The following is an 18,399-nucleotide window of genomic DNA, read 5'->3' on the forward strand; positions in this document are numbered from 1 at the left end:
ATGGATACTAATAAAATTGTGGCTAAGTTTGGTGGAGATAGATTCTTGTCGGATTGGGTGAGATGCTTTACTTACGCTCCACCTACGAGAGAAGACAGATTGAATTTCTGGAATGACCTTGGGGGATTTATGGGAGTCTTGTCGACCCCTTGGTTGGTTATGTGTGATCTTAATTCAGTTCTTAGTGCTAATGAGAAGGTTGGAGGGAGAGCGGTTACTAGATCGGAATGGGAAGGCCTTCGAAATTTCATCTTCAACCATGGGGCCATTGATTTGGTTGGCGTTGGGGCTCTTTTTACTTGGACTAATGGCCAAGAAGCTGAAAGATTAATTTGGGAGCGTTTGGACTGTGTTATAGTATCTCCTGATTGGTTAACTCAATTCAAGAAGGCTGGGGTAAGAAACTTGGCGATTCGCCACTCTAATCATGCTCCTATTATTTTGGATACACGAATGGAAAGAGAGAATTTTACTGCTCCATTTCGTTATCGGGATGCTTGGAGTAGGGATAGTGACTGTCGCAGGATCATTGAAAATACTTGGAAAAGTGGTGTGGAAGGCTATCATAGCTTCATTCTCTGCTATAAACTTAAAGCTACTGCAAAGGCTTTATGCGAGTGGAACCGCTTAGTTTTTGGCCACTGCCAAACGAAGATGAAGGAGCTTGAAAAGCTTCTAAGTGAGGTGCAAAATCACCCTTCTTTGAAGGAAAATTTGGAGCTTGAGGGGACTATAATGCTAGAGTTGGATGAAGCGGAGAATCGGTTGGAGTCCATATGGAAACAGAAATCGAGGGAGAATCGGCTGAAGGAAGGTGACAAGAACTTCCAGTTTTTTCATGCATCTATTGTGGTTATGCGTAAACGTAACCATATCTGGGCAGTAAGACAAGATGATGGTACTACTATTGAAGAGAGACCAAACATTGTAGAATATTTTCGGTCAAAGTTCCGAACGCTGTTTAACTCTTCTAATCCTTCTGTGGATGAGGAGATATCGGAATACATCTTGAATAGCATTTCAGAGGCAGAAAATGAAAGATTAAGTGCGTGTCCTACTGAGGAAGAGATTAAAAGGGTGGTGTGGTCTTTGCCTCCTTTGAAGTCGCCAGGCCCGGACAGCTTCCCGGTAAAATTCTTCAAGCAATACTGGGATATGGTTGGTATGCAAGTGGTTAATTTTGTTCAGGAATTTTTCCACAATGAGATTTTCTGCAAAGAGGTGAATAGGACCTTCATTGTCCTTATCCCCAAAAAGCCCCAAGCGGAAAGGTTTAATGATTACAGATCGATTAGTTTATGCAATTCTACATACAAGATAGTCTCCGAAATTCTGGCGAATCGATTGAGTACGGTATTGGATAAGTTAATATCCCCTCAACAGGCTGCTTTCGTCAAGGGGAGAAACATTGCTAAAAACTCGATTATTGCAAACGAAATCGTTCATGATATGAAGAGAAGGTGTGGAGGGAGTGCCTTTGTGAGCATCAAATGCGACATGTCTAAGGCATATGACCGATTGGAATGAAGTTTTCTCTATAAGGTTCTTAATGCTTTTGGATTCAATAATTATTTTTGTAATTTGGTTAGGCATTGTATCTCTTCAGTGAGTTTTCAAGTACTTATCAATGGAGGTATTACTAAGAAATTCTTTCCGAGGAGAGGAATTAGACAAGGCGATCCTCTTTCACCTTTGTTTTTCATCCTTTGTGGGGAGGTTCTTTCAAGAATGTTCTTAGCCAAGGAGATTGAGGGGGCTCTGATTGGTTATCCTATAGGTGTTGACGGCCAGGCGATTACACACTTAATGTATGCTGATGATTTAGTTGTTTTCCTTAAGGCGGACTGCAACAACGTTGCATCTTTCAAGGGGGTGATGGATAAGTATTGTAGGTGGTCTGGCCAGGTGATCAATGATCAAAAATCGAAACTTTACTTCTCTAAGAATTGTTCTGATGCCCGTCGTGGGGAGATCATGGATTACTTTGGGTATGATGAAATGGCTAGAGGTGAGAAATTCCTGGGAAATCCATTTACCACTGGTGGCAGGGGCTGTTCAGACTTTGAGTTCATTGTTGAGAAGATATGCTCTTGGTTAGAAGGGTGGTGGGCCAAATTGCTATCCCAGGTGGCTAGAACTACTGATTAATAGTGTCCTGGCTTTGATTCCGATATACACTATGTCAGTTTTTATGTTACCTCGCAAGATCACTAATAAAATTGATGGAATTCTACGAAGATTCTGGTGGAAATGAGACACTAAAAATGGCAGATTCATGGCTCTCAAAGCTTGGGAAACATTGTGCACACCAAAATCTTGTGGAGGTCTTGGTATGAGGAGAGCGGCTGACATTAATTTCTGCCTGATTGCTAAATTAGGTTGGGTTATGGCGGGTGAGTCCTGGACTTTATGGAAGGCAGTCTTGATGGAGAAATATTGTAGAAGCTCAGAATTTCTTTCCTCTACAATTTTTCGTTCTGCATCCCCGGTGGCTAGGGGGATTTGGGCAACAAAAACTTTCATCGGTGAGAAAAGTGTTTGGGCTATTGGCAGAGATTCGCAAGTCAATGTTTGGGGAGGCAATTGGTCAAGTATGGACGGATTAATCTGTGGCCCTGGTGACATCAATCCGAGGTGCATTGAAGTAAATACTGTTGGAGATCTTATGCACTAATCTGGGGAAGGATGGGACTTGCATTTTTTAGCTGAATGGATCATACCAGAGACGGTTCAACAGCTGGCAAGAACGAATTTTCGATCCCTTTCGAATGAAGATAAGCTGCTTTGGAGGTCGTCTGCTGATGGAGAATTTAGTATCAAAAGGGCGTATTAGGATCTCAATGAGACTCGTTTTCACAGAAGAGATTCCACGTGCAGCCGGATATGGAAAGCTAAGCTCCAAGAAAGAGTTAAACTCTTCCTCTGGAAACTTTATCATGATGCCTTGCCTTTTGGGTGCAAACTGAGCTCCATTTCAAGTTCCATTCCGGGTCAGTGTGTGTTGTGTGGTGAAGATTATGGAGATACTGTCAAACACTTTGTTGCTAAGTGTAATGTCACCAGTTGTTTGTGGTTTTCTAGCACTTGGAACATTCGCATAGACAACTTCCACCTGAATAGTGGGAAGGACATGGTAGAATGGCTACTTAATCCCCTTTCTCTCATGATTTGTCGCATTTTGAATTGGAGGATTTTATTCTTTATGGTGCTGTTGTGTACTATAAATTGTGGAGCTTAAGGAATGTTATCTTTCATAATAACACTCCGATGGCTTTTGAAGGAATACGTGAAATGATTGAGAGGGGTTTTAAGGAACATTCTTCACTGCTGGTTCAGAATGTGGAGTCGATAGAGGCAGGTGGTGGAATTGAGGTTGTTCGTTGGGGTCTTCTGAGACCAGGGAGAATGAAATGTTTTGTGGATTTTGCTTATGCTGAGGATCAAGGTGATGTGGCGGCGGTTATCTTTGATGCAGAAGGTGTTGTTAAGTGGTTCGGGGCGAAGAAGGTGTCGTTTGTTTCTGTGATGCAAGGTGAGTTGGAGGCTTTGAGTTTTGGTGTTAGTTTGGTTAGGCACCTTGCTGAGGTGGGGGCCGATTTTTACTCTGATAATTTGCCTCTCGTGAGTGGTTTATCGGAGGGTCGCAGTCCTCATTGGGGTATTCGTTTTACTTTCAATAAATTTTGTAATGATTTTGACATTACTAGGCACTTTGTAGTTTGGATTTCTCGTGTTTTTAATGAGGCGGCTCACACCCTTGCAAGGTGAGGCTTGACTCATAGCTGTAATGGTTATCTTCCGTTCTGAGAGGTGAGTCCCCATGTGCTCACCAAGTTTCTCTGTTTAGCTTAATGAATTTGAATCTTTCAGCAAAAAAAAAATAATAATTTAATAGAGAAGGGGTAAAGACTAGGTGGGATTTTCTCCACCTCAATTATAAAGTTTCTTTATAATTTATTTCATAATAATTTAATAAGAAAAATAATTTCATCATTATTTTATTTTTTTATAACTTTTTTGCAAGAAATATCTCCTATCTATTACTCCTAAATAATTATGCGTATATACATAGATACTAAATTTAGCCACTAAATTTAGCTGTATAAATTTCCTGTATTTGCTTGTACCTTTTATGTTTTTTCAACTAATTGATGATAAATAACTTATCAAAAGAGAAAAAGTAAATGGAAAAATATTCAAGAATATCCTACCGAAATCTGACACCATTAAAAGTAAATTTCACTAGGGTTGTTCTAAGTATTATGAAAAAGAGAAAATTGTAGTAAAATTCTCTAAAAAATTATGCAAATAAGAGCACACAACAGTTTCTCTTCTTTATTGTTTAAAACTAGGCAACTAAGCCGCGCTTCGCGCGGTGTTGCCTAACTTTTGTAAATTATATATATATTATATTTATTGAGTGATATAATCTTAAATATAATACTTTGATGTGTATTATAAACAAAGTAATAATATTAAAACTTAAAACATAATTTTAAAATACATAAAAAGATAACGATTTTGTGACAAATATTAAATGGTAGAATTAACAAAGAAATTGCATGTGTTTTTATAATAAAATAAAGAAAAAAGATAACAGCTTTTGAATTTAATAAACTGAGCTTGTGACTGATGATGTTGTTGTTTTTAAAATATTGTTTAGACCTTTTTTTTAATAGAAAGAAATAATTTAACATACGATTTATGAAAATTTTTACATTTTATTTTGTGGTATAGGTAGAACATTTTCTCCACAAATGTGAATGTAGGATGACAACTGTAAAATACTTTGTCATAACATTATATGTTTGTAAAAATTGAAAAATAAGGATTTTATATAAAAAAATATTAGTGATAGAATTTTTATCTATGAAATGTATAATAAGAAGATTAATTTTGATAAATTATGTGAATGTGTTAATTTCTACTTTAAATGAAAAGGAAAGTCATGATTCATATGACTAATTATTTCTATAATGAATGTGTATTGGTCTCAATATTTTGTGGTAATTAAGATGATAAGTACCGTATAAATTTGGTTGAGTGCTCACTTGATCGTTATAATCATTGAAAAATAAAATTTAATTTATGATTATTTGGTTATTTCAGAAATTCATATATTAAGTAGTTGTTAATATTTTTACTAAATAAGTAAAATATTATAAATCATGTGTTTATTATTTTCTCTTTAATTCTAAATAAAAATTGGAATAATTTTTTATTATTTTATATATATAATAATTTTATATGTATTCAACTAAAATTAATAATTTAAAATAATAATAAAAAAAAGATCTATTTCTTTTCATTTGTTAAATAACTTAAATGATTTTTTTTTTAATTTTTAATAATTCACAAATTTTGAAAAATGCAAAAGTGCATGCTTCTTTCATTTTAAAAAAGTTATAAGGGTGATTAAGAAATTATCTTTAATTATTTTAAATATATTTAAAAGAAAATTACGATAAAAAACTCTTAAGAAAAAACTTTTTATATGAAATACTTGACAAAGATTAAAAAATATAAAGAATGTGTTTTGCATTCATTTATAAAAATTATACTTAATTGATGATTAAGTTCTTCAATCACTTATATAAAAATAAATAAATAAATGATACTAACTTTGAGATGAATTAAAGTGAAAAAATAGTGATCTATATATAACCTAGATCTATATCACCAATGGTTTTTAAACCATGTGGGACTTTTTAAAAATAACTCTCATATTCTAAAGGTATAAATAAAATATATAAAAAATGTGAAAAAAAAGAGAAAAAAGAGAAAATACAAAAAAAAAGAAAAAAAAGAATTATAGCATGTCACCTCTATTTTATTTAGGTAATCTTTTATATGTATTTTTTTTAGGTATATTTAAATAAATTACAATGAAACACATTAAAAAAATACAAAATTATGTTTTGCATTCATTTTTTTAAAAAAAAAAAATATAACTAATTAAGCATAATTAAGTTATTCAATCACCCACATAAAAAAAAATAAATAATCCTATTTTTGTAATAAATTAAAGTAAAAAAATAGTGATCTATACATAACCTAGAAGTATATCACCACAATAATTTCTAAATCATGTGAGACTTTTGAAAAGAAAAAAAACTCTAATACTCTAAAAATATATATAAAAAAAAATATATTAAAAAATAGAAAAAAAAAATAAGAAAATACAAAGAAAAATTTATAGGATGTCACATCAACTTTGTTTAGGCTCTCCTTTGTATAAATATATATATATATATACACAAGATTAAGTTCATCAATTGCTCACATTTAAAATAAATAATATTAATTTTGGGACAAACTAAACTAAAAGATAGTGATCTATAAAACATAAAAGTATATAATCAATACAATGAATTCTAAACCAATTCGGAGTTTTTAAAAATAGCTCTTATAAAATATAAAAAATAAATAAAAAATAAAACAAAGAAAATAAAAGGAAACTCATTTAAGGTATCACATCAATCTCTTTGTGCTTTCTTTTATAGATATTTATATATATGTATAGATATTGATATTGATACATTGATATGAAGCTCTCATAAAATTTAAAAAATAGAAATAAAAAATATAAAAATATGTGGATTATTTTACCAACAAAATAAGGAGAATGTATCATAAAATTAGAAAAATAGAAAGAAAAAGAGATAAGATGCCACATAAAAAATATAAAAATATTTTTTATTTTCCTTTGTTAAGTTAAAGAAAGAAAATTTCATATTTTTATCTCCGATTTGACCATTTAAATAATTTAAACTAAACTTACAAAAAAAAAAAAAAATAATACCAAAAATACTAAAATAAAAAAATCAATTTGTATAAATACATGACATTGACAATCGCTTTTTAAAAATAAAATAAAAAATAAAATTTTAACTTTTGAACAAATAAAAATTAAAAATATATATATTTTAGTTGTAAAAAATTATTTTAACTATATAAGAATATTAAATAGTACAAATTAAGTTCTTAAAATAAAATTATTTATATATATATTGATATGAAACTCTCACAAAATTTAAAAAATAGAAAAAAAAAAATATAAAACACTTTTATTTTCCTTTATTGAGGTAAAAATAGGTACCTATTTCTATCTCTAATTTGATCACTTAAATAATTAAACTTACAAAAAAAATAACAGTAAAAATGCTAAAATAAAAAAAAATAACAACAAATAGCTAAAATAAAAAAATTAATCAATTTGTAAAAATAGTTATGTTCTATAAAATTGAAACAATAAAAAACATAACAAAAAATATATATGTATATATAATCAAGAGTATTCAAATAGTCATATATGATATTGACAATCACTTTTTACAAATAAAATAAAATAAAAAATTAACTTTTAATCAAATAAAAATTAAAAGAGAATATTTTCACTTGAACAAATAACAATATAAAAATACTCAATAGTGCAAATAAAATTCTTAAAATAAAATTATTTTCATAAATATATATAAAAATAATTATTAAAGAATTAATTGTTAAAAATAAAATATTAATAAAATAATTATGGGCTAAGACATTAGTCAATCACCCTTAAAACATAAAAAATCGTAAAGTAAGGAAAGAAGTTTAACTAAAGTATTATTTGTAACCAATATAGATAATACCTAAAAACTATCTAAGCGATGTGGGACTTTAGTTTGTATATGTGGATTATTTTACAAACAAAATAAGGAGAATGTGTCATAAAATTAGAAAAATATAAAGAAAAAAAGATAATATGCCACATAGACTAAAATTTTAACTTTTGAACAAATAAAAATTAAGAGAAAATATTTTAGTTGTAAAAAATTATTTTAACTTGAACAAATAACAATATAAGAATATTGAATAGTACAAATTAAGTTCTTAAAATAAAATTATTTATATATATTGATAAGAAACTCTCACAAAATTTAAAATAATAGAAAAAAAAATATAAAAACACTTTTATTTTCTTTTATTGAGGGAAAAAAGAAAAGCACCTATCTATTTCTATCTCTAATTTGACTATTTAAATAATTAAACTTATAAAAAAAATAACAACAAAAATGATAAAATAAAAAAAAATAACAACAAAGAGGTAAAATAAAAAATAAATTTAAAAAATTAATTGTTAAAACTAAAATATTAATAAAATACTTATGGGGTAAGACATTAGTCAATCACCCTTAAAATATAAAAAAAATTGTATACTAAGGAAAAAAATTTAACTAAAGTATTATTTATAACCAACAAAGATAATACCTAAAAATTATCTAAGCGATGTGGGACTTTAGTTGGTATATGTGGATTATTTTACCAACAAAATAAGGAGAATGTGTCATAAAATTAGAAAAATAGGAAGAAAAAGAGATAAGATGCCACATAGACTACTCTTATACTTTCCTTTATATATTTATATTGATACTTTATCAAAACTCTATTTTTATTATTTTACCTCACACATTTACATTACACTATACATCAATTTCTCTATATCTGTTGTGATATTTTGAACACGCAAGTGCACGTATTGTTACAAGTAGTAAACTCACCAGGAGTGAGGTCGATCCCACAGGAATTGTAGTTAAGTACGTTAAAATTAAATTTTTACTTCTATTTGGTTAAATAAAAATTAAGAAAGAATTTTAAAAATAAGAAAACTAGTAAGAAGCAAATAATTAAAAAAATTGACAGTTAATAAAAGCTAGGGCTTCGATTTCAATTATTTCTATTGATTATGGCCTAATATGATTATCTTCCTATTGTTAATTTCTATGCAATAGCAGGTTTATTAAGGTAATTTATAGTCTTCTCAGATATATAAATCTCAATTACATGCAAACTTTCTACTCTCGTGATAAATTTAACATGCAACAGGCATTAAGCACAGAATCCACATAAGCTATCTAAACCATACAAGTACTCTCGTCCTATATCGAAATTCAATTCTATTTCACTATAGCATAATCCATAGGCGGACCCAGGGGTGTTGACGGAGGGCTAAAGCTCACCCTGAGATTTAAAAATATATTAATATACAATTTTTATTTTTATATATACATAGTAGTTAAATAGAACAATTGGTTAAGATACTTTAAATTTACATGGGAGACCATGTTTTGAATTTTTTCGCCTTTTTTTTTTCTATGTGTATTTATATTTTATTTATTAAAAAAATAAATGAAGTATAAGGTTTAAACTAGGATCAAATTTATGACTATCAGAATAGGGAGATGCTGCTAAACTATCATTTTACTTAAATTTAACTAGTTATTTACTGTTTTAGATTATATTAAATGTATAACTAATCCCACCCTAAAATTCAATTCTGGATCCGCCTATGGCATAATCGGCACTCACTTCTCAGATCTCGCATCAAAATCATAGACAATTAATTGGTGATCAGACAGTTAAAAGTAGTTAAGCACGAATGAAATAGAATACATAGAATTTAGGAGAAAAATAAATCATATTAAAACCATAAAACAATGTTAAACAATCTCCAACTTAATCCTAATTAAATGTTTAGCTACTTATGTTTATGAGAGCACAATCACACATATTAACTTTAAAAAAAAAAAAGATGAAAATAGAGAAGATAAGAGAAGAATATTGAAAACTCTCTGAAGAATGCCTCTAATATTGTAGTTGATCTCTCAAATTCGCATATGTATTCTTTGTTTATTTCTCTCTGAAATTGTTTCACTGAAATCAACTCAAATTCACCTTTTATATAGGCTTTCAGGGACTGAAAAGATAGAAAAACGCACATGTTAAATGCCTATTCGAATTAGGAAACCACCAAAACCCACGTGAGACAAAAAAAAAAAATATATGATTTTTGTGCAGTTTAGGGGGGCGGGCCGCGGCCCAGCTTTCTCATGCCGCGGCCCGTTTTGGAGTTTCACGTTTCGACGGTGATTTTTCTATTGCGTCGACTCATAGTATTTTGAACATAACTCTCTCTATATTGCTCAGAATCAGACGATTCAAGATGTTCTAGAAAGATAAAAGAGACATCTAGAACTTTAATGTTTTGACCTTTTTCAAAATCTAATCAAAAGATAGTCTAATTCAGGCTTGAAGTTTCAACTTTATTTTCTTGCATAATTTTCTCTATTTTAAATATCATCTTCTTGTGACATATTTTTTTTCCCATCTTTTTCCTCTGATATTTTTCTAATCTTCTTTTATTTTAAATCTGCAAAAATATAAGATAACAAGCGTAAAAATACTCTAAACACAATTAAAACTTAATTAAAAATATACTAAACTTTTTTTTTTTTGATGAAAAAAATATACTAAACTTAATCTAAAATTAATACTAAAAGTAACCTAACAATATCATTTAAATATTATATTTTTACATTACATATATTTTATTAATTAAAACAAAAAAAATATAAAATTGAGTAAAAAGAATAATAAAAAATTAATTAATTTAATAAAAGAGAGCAAGAAAAATATAAAATATGTTTTACCTCTTCACTATTCATGAGCTAAATGTAGAGAAGAATTTCTTTGAGTTTGGGATGAGTTATAACAGTTAAGTGTTTAAAGCATTTGTTGGAGCTTAATTTTAAGCTCTTAGCTATTTTTTAACTCACTTGTTGTGAGTGCTCTAAGTTTTCAATCTTAAAAAATGGTAGTAATAGTCCCTAAATTTAAGATTCTTGTAAGTCTGTTGATCCTTATTTTGACAGATGTATTAGTTGCTCCAAAAATACCATATGTTGGTAATAAATTGTGACATAAGTCTCCAAAAATTTCATTTTGATACAAATAAGTTCTCAATCTCGAAAAATAGTGGTAATCGCCCCAAGCTCATGATTCTCGTTAGTTAGTAAATATCCAATTTAACTGCTTCATTTGTTGCTTCTAAAATGCTAAATATTAATATTTTGTTGATCTAAATTATAATTTTAGTTTAAAATAACTTAAAATAAATGAATGAATGAATTAAATAATTTTCAAAGTAAAGTTTATTTTGTTATCTTTTTTATTTATTTATTTTTCTTTCTTCTTATTTACTCTCAGCCCAACCTGCTCAGTCCCGATTTATTCTACCAAAATTTTCCAATTTCCATTGGCAAGAGGGGTCACTCTAACAAAAAAAAAAAAAAAACTAAGTAAACGACCAGAAAAATTGAAGTCAAAGAATTGTCCACCAAAACCCACCATTGGCCATATTTCTCTTCTCTACCGCATACTCCATCCATATCTCTCAGTTTCCTAAAAATATATATTAAAAAAAAAGTTTAATCTCTCTCTAAGATTACGATCCTGATCTCGATCACATCTCTTCTTTTTTCTTTTGCTTAATTAGTTTGCTCAGATAGTGGGATGGGACGAGGAAGAATGTGGAGATGAATGGATGGCACTAGTTGACACTAAGTCTCCACCACCAAGAAGGGTGCGTCGCGAAACACAAAAAAGTAACAAAGAGACTATAACTGTTGGGACGGGGCAACCTGGCAAATGGTAGATGTTTGTTAATTTTTTTATTTGTTTATATATAATATTTTTTAATCTTTAATAAAAGAAAATAAAGAAAGGTTATTAAAGTTTTTAATAATTTGTTTCATTATTTAAATTTTTTATGATGGGGATCAATAAAATTTTAATATATAGTAATTTTAAAAATTCTAAATGGAGCTATTAAATTGGGTACCTAGTGATAGACTAACTAGAATTTTGAGCTTTGGAACTTTTATTATAATTTTTTGAGATTATGGAGTTATCTACGTCAAAGTAAATTTTTTAGGGACTCATACAGCAATTTAATACAGTAATTTAATATTTACTAATATGCGGCATTTGAGAGCAACTAAGGAATATGTTAAAATGAGGATCAATAGACAATGAGGTTAGCGACTTAGTGCTATTTTTCGTGGATTGGAGTGAACTTTTTGAGAACTTCTAATGCAATTTTCTCTTTAAAAAAATCTTATTTTAAGTTGCATGTAACTAAGTATGTAACTTGTTTATATGGGTTTATGTTTAGGGAAAATTACATTGGGACACGTTTTTTTCCATTTATTTCTAATAATACCGTTTATCTTTAAATTATTAAGTTTACCGTCAGTTTTACCGTTTTTGATTTTTATACCATTTCTTTATTTTTTGGCTTCTTCAACACGCTTAGTGGATGAGAGGGGCTGACGTAAGTGTCAGTTGAAATGTGATAGGCGTCTTATCAGTGTGGGCGCGTGGGCACGTTTCACTTTTTGAATTTTTTTAAATTTTTACCCAAAAGGTGGGTTGTAAACCCAAACCGCCTATATGCCTATCAATATAAGTGTTATTTCCATTTTTTCCCAACTTCATTTCTTTTCTCTAAACGTTTAGTAATGGTGAAAACACGTTCGTCTATATCTCCATCCGCGTCCTCCAAGGCGATGAATCCGAAGAACAAATCAAAAGAAACAATGTCCGAGGGTAGTGATAGTGGAGAGTCTGAGCTTTCTTCGAAGAGGAAGAGGAACAATGTTGGGTCTAAGAAGGGGAAACATGCAGATCGTCCGTTGAAAAAGATGAAGCAAGTGATTGAAGAAGACGATGTTGAATATGATAGTGACGATTTGGAGATTGGAGTTCCAGATAGTATTAAGGTATATATATTTTATATTTTGTTGTAATTTTTTTGGTTTATTGTCTGATTTAATATTCTGGTTTTGATGGATTTTATGGTTTACGGATTTGTTTTTGGATTTTTGTTCTTTTTTTTCGGTTTTCAATTTAAGTTATTGCATGTGTGTTATTTTTTTCCTTTTGATGTTTTTTAGTTGTGTTTAGGGTTTTCTATGGTTTTTTTATTGTTTTTTTATTGTTCAATAAATTTTAGTATATACATTTCAAATATTAATTTGTTTTTAGTGATTATTATGTTTTCGGTTATTTAGGGTTTACAGTTTGCATATATAATTTTTATTTTATTGTAATTTTTTTAGTCTATTTGTTGTTTTTAATTTTTGTTTTGATGGATTTATGGGTTATGGTTTTTATTAGAAATGTATGTATTCTTTTTTGGAAAACGTAACCGTTGAGTGGAAGTGTTTGTCGATGAAAGTTATGATTAATTTGATTTCTTGAAATTTGATCATATCCAACGAAACCAATTTTTTGAAAAAATATCATGAACTGTGATGGCCATGAGTTTTGTTTTGGCGAAAGGAATATCATGAACTGTGTTTGTATCTTTTCTTGTTTTTTGTTTTGGCGAAAGGAATATTTTCTTGGTTTCTAATAACTTAGTTGGTTATGAAACCGAAACGATTGTTAAACAAGAACTTCTAATATTATGACAGCTTCTATTGTAACAAAAAGGTTTATCGGAAAGTTTAAACACCAAAGATTAATTGAAAGGCTTTTGAGCAATTCTGTTTTTCAGTTGATAAAATATGTCAAATTATAGCTTGACCCAAAATGTTATATTTTTCTCCCCTTATCGTACATGTTGATAAACAATGAGAATAGAGAGTAGACAGTGAGTGAAATAGAGCCATAAGAAGAGTGTTGCTAGTATTTCTAATCATGTATACTGTTTAAGTGTTGTAATTAACTAATTATCAAGTTGTTAAGACATTACATATATTTATCTTTAAAAAAAGAACTCAGAAATTTTGTATAGATTGTGCAACTAATTGCATTGTTAGGAACTTGTTTTGAATGTGATGATCATGATAATCAATATTGGGATCAAGACCCACGAGTTTTTGTTTTTTCTTCTCAGAGTTATATAATTTTGCTTGTATTATTGTTTTGTTTATTTTTTTTGGGAATTTTGTTAGAATGTTTTTTTTTTATTTGAGAATGGAAAAGGGTTAAATATGTATTGGTGTATTCACTTTATAAGTTTGATTTTCCCATTTTGAAATATTTTGGACTATTTTGTTTGTGTGTTGTAGTTGTGGTAGAATGTATATACGTTTTAGTTTATAGTCAAAAAAGTGCTTTTTTAGTGTTATTTCTGTTATAGTTTAGTTTTACAGAATCTTTATGTTGCTTTTTATTTGGGATTTTTGGGTGTTTTATTTCTGGTAGAATGTATATACGTGTTAGTTTATAGTCAAAAAAATGCTTCTTTAGTGTTATTTTTGTTATAGTTTAGTTTACAGTATCTTTATGTTGATTTATGTGTTTATTTATTTTTGTAGGAGTGGGAGCAATATTTTAAACCTGAGAGTCGTGTTAAGGGTAAGATGATTTTCTTCCCTAATACATTGGAGAACAAAGTGATTGCAAATATCAATGCTAAGTTGAGCCCTGAACAAATTAGGCTTTTTCGTAAATCATGTTTTGGTCATTTGTTAGACATGAAACCAATTTTATATCAACCTCAGTTAATACATAATGCTCTACTTAGGGAGGTACATCAAAAAAATGAGAAGGAGATGTGGTTTAAGTTTGGGTGTGAAAATTTTAGGTTTAGTTTGGCTGAGTTTGCGGTCATAACTGGTTTACTGTGTAATGGTGATAATGATATGAAAAAGTATGCAAAAAGGGAGAATGCATTTGTTGATAAGTATTTTTTCGAGCGACGAAGTCACTCATGGTGCGGTTGAACAAAGATTTATGTTTAGTGAGTTCAAGAGTGATGAGTATGCTGTTAAAATGGCAATTTTGTACCTTCTTACCAATGGGTTGATTTGTAGTCCTGATGTAAAAAAAGTTTCTGATGAGTTGATGAATATTGTGGGGCTTGGTGAATACGATAGTTTCCCTTGGGGGAAAATTGTTTTTGATCTTACATTGCACAATTTGATGATTGCTTTGAGGCGAAAAAGAACGTATCCGTTCGATGATTCATGTGGTAAGGGAAAAGCTAAGGTGAAACGCAAACAGACGAAAGAAAATAGTAAAACATACAAGTTACCTAGTTTCCCTTATGCATTTATGGTCTGGTTGTATGAAACTATTCCGTTATGTCTTAAGGCATCTATATGCCAATATGATGCTTCGCAAGAGTATAGGATTTGTAGGTGGTCAAGTACTGGAAATCCTAACTCTGGGGAGCTGGATAGGAAAATTTTCATGTCATCAAAGGTAAATAAGTATTTATTAAAATTATGTAGTTGTTTCTGTTTACTGGTGTGATATATTTTTTGTAAACTTATCTGCTTACTTTTTCTCGTTTTTTTACTTTTTTTTTTTTGTAGCTGAAAGCTCAAGCTATTCTCCCCATTGATGTTGAAAGGAAGATGATGAAACTTGAAGGTTTTGATTTCCCCGTGTTGGAAACTTCTGAAGATGATTTTGATGATGAGCCATTACAAAGGAAGCATTATGAGAAAGGTGACCCATCTGGTATACAGAGAAGTTATGGTGTGGGGAAATCTGATCTAGTAGAGTTAAAGAACAATGTGAAGATGCTTGTTGGTAATCAAACAAAATTTGATGAGTCTTTGAGTTTGTTGAGTACTGAGATGAAGTGTAGTGTTAAGGAATGTGAGTTGAATATGAAGTCTTATATCGATGCAAAAATTGATGGAAGTTTGAAGTTTTATTTGGACATGAAGTTCAATGAGTTGAGAAATTGCTTTTTAAGTGGAAATGATGGTGGAAATGTTGTAGTGAGCGATGAGGATACTTTTAATATGGTATGTGTTTAAGATTATTTTTATTTGATAGTGTGTATTTTTTATTTATTGAGTATGTGATTAGTTATAATGCTGTGTTTTTATTGTGTGTATTGTATTTTATTTTCAGAATGATGATGACCTTGTTTTGACAAATGAAGAAGAGCCAGTTGTGGAGGTAATTTTAGTTAATTAAGAAACTATTATGTTTACTGTTTTTTAATTAGTTGTTAGATTAATTATTGGGTTTTATGTAAACTGTTTTTTTTTATGTAAACTGTTTTTGTGTAAACTGTTTTGATTATTTTTGATAATATTTGTAATATAAAGTTAAACTTTTGTTTAGGTTGAAAAAGCTGGAGATGAAATGTTGGTAGATAATAAGGTAACTTTTTTAAATTTTAATATTGATGTAAATTATTAGGATTATTTTTATTATTTTTGTAGTGTAATGTGAAATTATATACAGGTTGAGGAAGTTTTAGATGTTACGAATATAGAGAATAAGGTAACTTTTTTTTTTTTTTTATGTTTTTATTGTAGTTTTTGTTTTGTTGTTTACTTGTTATATTTAGAAATCAGTAACATTTTGGTTTATGATTTGTTTTTTATTGTAGAATGATGGTGGTAGTCAGCCTACTTTTGATATAATGTGTTTTATTACATCCCAACCTGGTGATGAGAAAGGGGATGATGACAAGAAAGAAGTGGTTGATGATGATCATGAGATGTTCAAGAACGGATCTAACAAGTTAAGGGAAGATGATAATGATGGCGATGACAAGGTTATATTTTGTGTTTTATTTATATATTTTGGTATGTGAGTTATATATATATATATTTGCATATTGATAATTTATTTTTTTATTTTGTTTTTGCAGGGTATTGGTGGTGATGGGGTTGGTGCCAAGGAAGTTAAAGGTGGAGGTAATGTTGGTGGATCTAGTGGTGGAGTGAGTGCTGGGGAGTCAGCTGTCAAAGAAGGCAAGGAGGTAGTTAGTGTAAATGAGAAGGTTGCTGATGATGAGATGATTTATGAAGAAACTAAAGAGTTTACTGGTGCAACTGAAAAGTTGGGTGATAGTCAAGGTACAGAGGATAGTATAACACTATCTGCTTTAGAGAAGATCAATGATATTGAGGAAACAATTGCAAAGGTATTTTTATGTTCGTGTTTGGTAATTGTTATGGATTATTAGGTTGTTTTTTTTTAACTGTTTTTTTTTTTTTGTAGGGTAAGGTGTTGCACAAAGAAGTAATGGCTTCTAATCAGAGGAATATTGCAAAGGTTCCATGTTTTAAATGTTTAATTATTATCTACCAACATTTATTTTTTAATTTTGTTTATGTACTTATTATTGAAACTTTTTAGTTTATTTTTATTATTACTATTTTTATTTTTAAAATTTGTGTTTGTTGTGTTTGTTGGTAGGATTTGAATGTAGAGTTTACGCCCAAGGTTGTTAAAAGGGCTGCGAAGCCTGGATCTGTAATGAAGAGTCCTTACACAACAAATTTTGGTTCGGCCAGCAGTGGTAAACCAACTGGTGAAGTGTATGGATTGTTTCCATTTTCAAATGGATTGATGGCCATGCCAGATGAGCTTCAAGTTAAATCATTTGAGCAATGGTTCAAGGCTGGTTTCAATGATAAAAACAAATTGAAGAAGTTCAAACAAGAGGATCGAGTATTGAAGGTGCCATTAGATTTTGTTGTTGTGAAGGTTAACGATAAAATGTGGTTTTACGATCTGAGAACCCCGGGGAGAAATTTATCATGTTCGGTTAGTATTTTTTTCTTATGATATATTGATGGGAGTTTTGTTTTTTTATGTTTGTGTTTGAGTTTTCATTTATTTGTTTATAATTTATGTTTTTTTTTTATGTTATACGTTATGCAGCATATTGATGTGTGCTTTTATTACTTGAGGAAGCAAATTAAGTATGACAAAAGTGTGAGGGTTGCTGCCAGCACCACTGATTGTTTTTTTGCAGCCCATATATTTGATTTGTACAATAAGTTTTGTGCAAATGATGAGGATATTAATTCTGTTCCTCGGGACACTAAGGCAGCTGCGTATATTGCGGGATTTGGCTTGTTGTGTGGTAAACCATGGTTCGTTTTAGATTTCATGCTATTTCCGGTCAATGTAATGGCTTTGGCACATTGGATTTTGTGCGTCTTTGACATCAAGATGAGATGTCTTAAGGTGTGCAATTCTTTGAGGCGTGGAAAGTTTAAGGACAGTCGCAGTTTTGTGAATGCATTTGCTGTTATTTTGCCGATTTTATTGTCTCATGTGGATTTCTATGGTCGGAGGTCTGATATTGACAAGAGCACTCAGTATTTTCAGGGAGTGAAGGATACAGATCCATTGGAAATTGTTTTTATAGATAAATTGCCTCAACAAGATCAGTGGTAACTATATTGTATATTTTTTATTTTTTTTATTAACATTTTAGTTTACGATGGTTCTGACTGTTATTTTTATTCTTTATTTTGTAGTGACTGCGGTGTATTCGTTATAAAGTATGCTGAATACTTTATACATGAAATGATCAACAATGTCCCCAAAACTTTGAATATGGATTTCGTCCGAAAGAAGATGTGCGTTGAGCTTTTTGTGCATGCTATGAAGAAGGAGTTGAATGGATATGAATGCGGTTCGCAGTTCTTTGGGAAGATGCCCAAAGCTACTAGGGGAGCTTTGAAGATTGGATGATTAGTGTTACAATTACTATCGTTTAGTTTAGACTGTTATTTTGTGGTTTCCTGATGTTTTGTAATTAGCACTTGTAGTATTTTGCAAACTTTAACATGTAGTTTTTGGTTT

At 30.0% G+C, this 18,399-nt stretch overlaps 1 protein-coding gene across 3 annotated transcripts; it reads left to right on the plus strand.

The window, feature by feature from the left end:
* The first annotated feature begins 14,819 nt into the window (after window positions 1–14,819).
* LOC133032433 (uncharacterized) lies at window positions 14,820–18,218 on the plus strand. 3 transcript variants are annotated; one of them, XR_009685073.1, is made up of 7 exons: window positions 14,820–15,587; window positions 15,697–15,744; window positions 15,913–15,951; window positions 16,036–16,074; window positions 16,184–16,351; window positions 16,448–17,984; window positions 18,072–18,218. XR_009685073.1 is itself a non-coding variant. In XM_061106374.1 (6 exons), exons 1-6 carry the CDS (start codon window positions 15,189–15,191, stop codon window positions 16,763–16,765), a joined length of 1,011 nt encoding a protein of 336 aa, XP_060962357.1. In that variant the 5' UTR covers window positions 14,820–15,188; the 3' UTR covers window positions 16,766–18,218. The 3 variants fall into 3 exon arrangements, 1 of the variants encoding a protein (XP_060962357.1); XR_009685072.1 differs by having other exon boundaries at window positions 16,448–17,349; window positions 17,467–18,218; XM_061106374.1 differs by having other exon boundaries at window positions 16,448–18,218.
* Window positions 18,219–18,399: the final 181 nt, after the last annotated feature.

This window comes from Cannabis sativa, chromosome 1 (genome assembly GCF_029168945.1).
Source record: "Cannabis sativa cultivar Pink pepper isolate KNU-18-1 chromosome 1, ASM2916894v1, whole genome shotgun sequence".
In the NCBI taxonomy this organism is placed as follows: domain Eukaryota; kingdom Viridiplantae; phylum Streptophyta; class Magnoliopsida; order Rosales; family Cannabaceae; genus Cannabis; species Cannabis sativa.